This window comes from Theobroma umbraticum, unplaced genomic scaffold, assembly GCF_002168275.2.
Source record: "Theobroma umbraticum cultivar Fairchild unplaced genomic scaffold, ASM216827v3 scaffold_44.0, whole genome shotgun sequence".
Taxonomy (NCBI): Eukaryota; Viridiplantae; Streptophyta; class Magnoliopsida; order Malvales; family Malvaceae; genus Theobroma; species Theobroma umbraticum.
This window is the reverse complement of record NW_018397255.1, coordinates 1,086,298-1,093,028: the sequence shown is the minus strand read 5'-3', so window position 1 is coordinate 1,093,028 and position 6,731 is coordinate 1,086,298. Positions and strand designations below refer to the sequence as shown.

The 6,731-nt window shown below is 34.8% G+C and overlaps 2 protein-coding genes across 2 annotated transcripts in view; both read right to left on the bottom strand.

Moving 5' to 3' along the window:
• Window positions 1-218: 218 nt before the first annotated feature.
• On the bottom strand, window positions 219-1,978 carry LOC110408993 (S-adenosyl-methionine 4-1-methyl-2-pyrrolidinyl-3-oxobutanic acid methyltransferase-like). The gene is given in 6 exon segments (XM_021418185.2): window positions 219-539; window positions 541-663; window positions 957-1,112; window positions 1,114-1,212; window positions 1,321-1,725; window positions 1,853-1,978. Coding segments are annotated over 6 exon segments (1,131 nt in total). The 5' UTR covers window positions 1,964-1,978; the 3' UTR covers window positions 219-302.
• Window positions 1,979-6,189: 4,211 nt separating this feature from the next.
• Window positions 6,190-6,731, bottom strand: part of LOC110408992 (S-adenosyl-methionine 4-1-methyl-2-pyrrolidinyl-3-oxobutanic acid methyltransferase-like) — a 2,135-nt gene continuing 1,593 nt past the window's right edge. Inside the window, exon 4 of the mRNA XM_021418183.1 lies at window positions 6,190-6,731. This exon is cut by the window's right edge and continues 65 nt beyond it. Coding sequence (XP_021273858.1) covers window positions 6,440-6,731 — 292 coding nt within the window. The 3' untranslated portion in view covers window positions 6,190-6,439.

Genomic DNA, 6,731 nt, shown 5'->3' with positions numbered 1-6,731 from the left:
AGATGTGATCCCTGAATTTCAATTCGGGGGTTTGATCATTGACAACCAAAATAAAATTAAAAGGGAAATAGAAATTAGCCTCCTGGAAATTAAAGATAGATATTTGTTATCTGTTTATTCGTGCATAAAGATGCATAAGAGTACAATACAAGAAATGGTCTTACCCTGAAACATCTAAAACATCAAAGAAATAGTTTAACCTTTAATCACAACTGCGTAACATATATAGCCCACCACTTTATCATCAGAACAAGGGTTTTTCAGGGAAGCCACCGATAATTGATCTAAAGAAATTTAGATGATTATCCTTTTATAAGGGAAATAGTCACGTTGACAAACTCAGGCTTCTCCTTGGACATGCGATCAGCAACGATATCTCTGTACCTCCGGAACACCTCATCAATGATTGCTTCACCAAAGTGGCTGGCAAGTAATGGCTCAGCCACAGCCCTCATGCACTTTGCAACACTGTAGCCACCATCCTTGAATGCATCAGACAGCTCAGGTTCATTCTGACATGCATTCCAATTAACTTCAATAATTAACCTCCAAACGATGGACCGTGAAGGATCTTTCCTTCAGAACCTCAGATTTAACCTCAGCTGGAGATGGCGTGTATTTAGGTATGTTGAAGGAGATCAACTTCTCTTCTTCTATGAGTCCCTGGTTTTCTTTTTTTTTTTTTAATTATATAATAATAATTTTTAAAATAAAAAAAATAATTTTTTTTAATATTATCACGTCATCAAACTAACAGAAATATTAACAATTGTCTAACACCTTTAATATTTTTTTAAAACGAAATGTCTATTTTTAAAATTATTAAATATATTTAAAATTTCTATTAAAATTTAAAAATTGAGATATTTTACCCTTTTCATTTAGTTTTTCAGTTATATATAAAGGAATAGGACGCTTCCTACTTGAGTAGGGTTTATGTCCATGTAACTCTGTACCTCAAAGACCATATCGTTGAGAGCCATGGCCAAGAGCTCCCAAATGTAACAACACTCTTTGCTTGAAGGATCATCGCTTCTTCTCCCTAAAAGTGTCAAAACCATACGCCCTCCATCCACCAGTTCCTCCGATCTACACTTTAAAAACAACAAAAAAATCTTGCTGGAATTGCTCATAATATTCCTTAAGCACATCTGGCGGGCTTGTGCTAGCCATGTAAATGTTGCCTTTTTTACTTTCCAGCCCTCCAGGAACCTGAATGGAATATAATAGTTCACTCATAAATTACAAACTTCATTCTTATATATAATTGCTGCTACTATATTTTTCATTAATAATTTCAGAAATTTGCTGATACTAAACATGAGAGAGCCAGTGAAGACTATAGGAAGAGTGTACGAAATGCAGACTATTGTTTCTGAAAAGCCTGTCATAGAAAGAACCAGGGACACCGGTGAAAAAACATGGCCTGCTGCCATCTCCAAGTTGTTTCTTCAGTTTGTTCTGGAAGCTGGGTAAGGACCTGAAAATCGTGTTGAAGTCATTACCTGGAAAGTCATTCAAAAACACTTGATACTCGGGTGATTTTTGGCCTAGCTTTTGGCGAATACTGTCCACCAGTTTGATAAATTCAGATACCACAAAGAAGGCGTTTGGTCGTGAAGAACAACCCAAGTCTGCGATGGCTATGCCTGCAGGGTAGGTGCTGCAATAGAGCTCGGTCATGGATTCCTCTGTGATTGGCTTCGTCATGGGTAGCACCTTTTGCTGTCCAAAGTTCAAGCCAAAATATCTTAGAAAAGTTTTTGACAAATATGATATTTTTTCCCAAAAATGAATATGTCAACAAACCTGCCTATCTATATTGTGAAGATCAAAAGATATTTGGGTATACTGATATTAACAAACTGATATTGTGATTTAAGCTGGTAAATATATCTGGAGAGTTTGCATAACTGGTTTCTCCAACTCCTCCTTTCATGTGAAGCACTTGAATCACTTCCATCTTGATCTCTGTCTCTCTTTTACTGCCTCTCAAGCTGGATAATTGATGGTAAATTTGTGTGCCCGATGAGATGTTACATGCCCTATTTATAGATGTTATTTGCCTCAGGTCACCAGGTCGATGGGTCATGATTATTTATTACTAACATTTTATTCCTTTTCAACATTTTTTGGATGAATTAAATCTTCCATTTCCACCAATTAAAGGAAAGATCCGTGTTGCAACAGTCGACTGTGGCTAGCTACGAGGCTACCAGCTTTATCCAACCAAAAATAGAAAAACTGTGTAAAGCGCTGTCATTGTCCTCTCCTTTCTTGGGGTTTTTGAATCCATATTTGTCATCTCCTCTGAAAACGATGAACTTAGAGGTATTTTACGTCACCCTCCCTCAATTTCCAAATGCAAAAAGAGATTCCTTGCAATAGTGATAAACTGAATACTCGCACTGGAACTGTCTCGATTATGATTTGATAGAAATTAATTTCATCTTATCACTCGTACCTGACAATCATTTATTTATATATTTATATATATGCATGCAGATGGGAGAAGATGGGGAATTGCATTAAAGAAGGCAGACGGTAAATGGCGTCATTGTTGTGTGTAATGCTTGCTGACTTTATGCTTTTGTTGACCTTTGACGTGTGGCTACTTTTCTATCTAACATGCAGACCTTGTATCAACTACGTGCCATTCTGCATGTGAGACTGTTAATCTGATGTAATGCTGGTTTAGATAGTTTTAACAAGTGTAATCTCTTGTTTATGCTTTTAATGACTCATTGTATATATTGAATGACTAGTAATGAAAAATGTCGGATGAGTCTGAACTATGAAACAGAAGCTCTCTGTTAGCCCTGTTTCTTGTAACAACAGAACTTGGTTCTTTATCATCATGTCATTCAACAACAGTCATTGTGTCATTGCTCTGATTGCCATTGTCCTCCCTTCCATTGCTGTCAGCCGCTGCGTCATGTTTAGATCAATAAATGAGATTTTACCTTGACCATTTTGGTTTTTCGATTCCGCAATCCAACATCATGGCCCATTGGGTTTCTCCCTTCTTCTCTCTCTGGTCTCACCCACTGCGGCTTGTGTCTCTCACCTTGTTTCTTTCTCTGTCTAGTCTCATTTATTTCATATTTTTTTATGTTGAAAAATTTTACAAAATTATAGTTCACCTTAAAAGAAAAAAAGAGGAATTTGTACAAAACAGAGGTAAAAGTTGATTCAAATGATCACCTTCCTTGGTACGCATGATTGGACATTAAGATGTTCATCATCAAGTTTACAATGGGTTTTTCATCCCAATTCCTCTATCAAAAAAATACATACCACCCCCATTGGTGGAGTCAGGTCAAGATTTCAAGTTTGACGGATGAAAATAAAAAATTTAATATTTGGAGGAGTGAAATTATAAATTTTTTAAAAAATAAAAGTAAAATTTTAAAATAAAATAAAGATGAAATTATAAATTTTTAAAACTTTGAGAGGTAAAAATAAAAAATTTAATAATTGGAGGACTGAAATTATAAATTTTTTTGAAAAATAAAAGTAAAATTTTAAAACAAAATAAAGATGAAATCATAAAATTTTAAAACTTTGAGAGGTATACATAAAAAATTTAATATTTGAAGGAATGAAATTATAAAATGTTTTACAAAATAAGAGTAAAATTATAAAATTTTAAAATAAAATAAAAACAAAATTATAAATTTTTCAATTTTGGGGCCTGGGGCCACCTACTAGCCCTCGTCCCTCCGGCTTATCACGCCCATGGCAAATCTAGAGCATTTTTAGAGAGTTAAATAAAAAAAGACATTTAACCGTTAAAAAAAATTATATTTAATTTAATTTTCACCCTTTGTGTATATTAATAAAAAAATAATTTTTTATATTTTAAAAAATAAATTTTTTATTATTTAATAAATATATTTTTTGAATTGACAATATAAATCGTGATTTATAAACTTAATTACTTAAATTTTGTTTTCATGACTCCAATTTCATCAAGTTGGAAGAATAAAAATATTTATTAAATAAAAAATTATTTTAAGAAAGTAATTAAAATATATATAATAAATAAATAAATTTAGAAAACACAGCCCTCCATAGTCCATAATAGACTTTTTTTTTAAAAAAAAAGAAATTTTATTAATGATAAAAACTAAGATGTCATGAAGAGTCTTAAACTTTAAAGTAAGAGACTCTTTTTAATATGGAAGCAAATTTTAAAAAAAACCTATTCTGAAAAATTATAAGAGTCGCAGCTGCTTGTGACAGCAGCCTCGGCGGGAATAGCTCCGAAAACAAAAGTGCGTTCTGGACAAAGGCCCTACAACAAAAAAGGACATCTAGACAAACTCTATCAGATAGAGAAAAAGACAAACGTAGATATCGCCAAAGACCAAAAGGGTGTTCCTAATCAAACAGGTGAACCATAAATATACTACCCTCCGTCATGAGTTCACACCTATTGAAATCTTGTCCTCGCTCTGCCCTTCTCAATTCTCTGACGTCAATTTCATTTAGCAAACATGATAAACATGGTTGTGGGGTAGATGAATCATTCATCGGTCGACCCTACCCCCATCATCTTTGGTGAAATGCAGAGATTCCTCTGTACTCCCAGGTGCAGCTTAATATCAATCAAACGGGTGAAATCAGTTAAATTATCCCAGAGAAATGATGTAGTATTACAATAACTGGCATGCTTGCAACATCATTTCTGCATAAGTTGCATACGAATCCACCACAAAAATAGAGATGTTCCAAGGATAGAGTTTCTCCCTTGTTCTTGCTTCCAGACACGTATACGGGCACAAAAATATCTAGCAAACCTGTAAAAGTCCTTGATTTCTGATGTATTGTTCTCTACTGCGTGCCAATAATAAGTTTCAATTCTTTAAATACGCGAAGAGCCAGGAGATTCCATTGGGAGCGCTGCGTAATGGATGTTGGCGAAGCAATCGCTGTAGCAAGTGCTGTTTGCATGAATAAGGGAGATAAAGAAATCAGCTGTGCCAATAATTCTAGCTTACAAGTCTCCTCCTTTCTTTAACATTTAGAACATTATTCGTTTCTAATGTCTTCATTTTTCTTTTACCTGCTTTAGACTTGATTTGTTGTATTTTTTCCCCCTTGGTTGGCTATAATTCTTTGAGAAAAAAGTGTTCTTGAAGACAAAGAGAATCCTAGAAGATACAGTCAAACAAATTTTAGAAATAAAAAGGATTTTGTGTTGGACAACGCATATTGTTCCAAAATTGTGAAGGAGAAGCCATTAAAAGAAAAAGGAGTTGTGGAGGAGATTAAGAATTAATCGGAACCAGATAAATTACATGTTTAAGACCCATGCTTGGTCAGATCTCTCAATAATGCAGGGGCCATGATTTGGATTTTGAAGACGACGTTAGCGACAATGATCTTGTGTTGGACAAGTATGAAACGGAGCAAGAGCTTGCAAATTGTGTAAGAGCTATTTCAGAACAGTTGCTAGCCAGTCATTTCGGAGATGCTATAATTGATAGGTTATTCGCAAGGTTAGCAACACGAGGCAGAGCATCTGGCTTCCAACGATTTCAATTTGGTTACTATCGTCGATTCAATGACAAAGAAGTAGACAGCAAACTTCACATGTTTTAGTTAAAACTCCATCATCTATGTTATATAATTGAGTTAGCTCTGTTGAACCTGTTGATCAAGCGCTGTTGTTCACCTTCTTCTCTTTTAGCTAGGAGCTTTCTTGTATTGGTACCTGAGGTCTACGAAAAGATTTTGGTTTTCTCAAAAAAATTTATGGTTTCTCATGAATTGATAACTACAAGTCTATAGATCATAGAGAACCAACCACTACCAATACATGTTAATTTAGGTAGAAATATAATTTGTACCACAACTTATTATAGACTACACCCCCACGAACAGACTTCTATTTAGTAATTGGGGTATTAATGTAGCTAGCATTGTTCCCATCGTTTTCAACCAAAAATTAATAAGCAAGTTGTTATGCTTAAAAACATGATTAGTTGTCAGGATTTAAATAGAAGAGACTATATGTACCAACTGGCATATATAATGACAGACTTTTTCATGAAATCAATGATTTATAGCAGTATCAAGGGCAGCTGATATGAAAATTGTGCTACGGTCCTCAAACTGATCTTTCTCAGCGATTATTACCGGGGGCTTGATCATAGACTAACAAAATTAATACGGAAGTAGGAATTGGCCCCCTGGAAATTAAGGATTGATATTTATTATTTATGAATTCATAAATAAAGATGCCACGAATACAATACAAGGAATACTTTTACCCTGAAACATCTAAGAGATCAAGGAAATAGTTTTACCCTGATACAACTAGAAGATCAAAGAAATAGTTTAACCTTGAATTACAATATAGGCCATCATTTTATCATCAGAACAAGGGTTTTTCAGGCAGCCACGGATGATTGATATAAAGAAATTCAGATGATTATCCTTTTATAAGGGAAATAATCACATTGACAAACTCAGTCTTCTCCTTGGACATGCGATCAGCAACGATATCTCTGTACCTCAGGAACACCTCATCGATGATCGCTTCACCAAAGTGGCTGGCAAGCAGTGGCTCAGCCACAGCCCTCATGCACTTTGCAACATTGTAGCCACCATCCTTGAATGCATCAGACAGGTCAAATTCATTCTGGTACGCATTCCAATTCACTTCAGTAACGTCCAGGCGATCGATCGTGAAGGATCCTTCCTTCAGAACCTCAGATTTAACC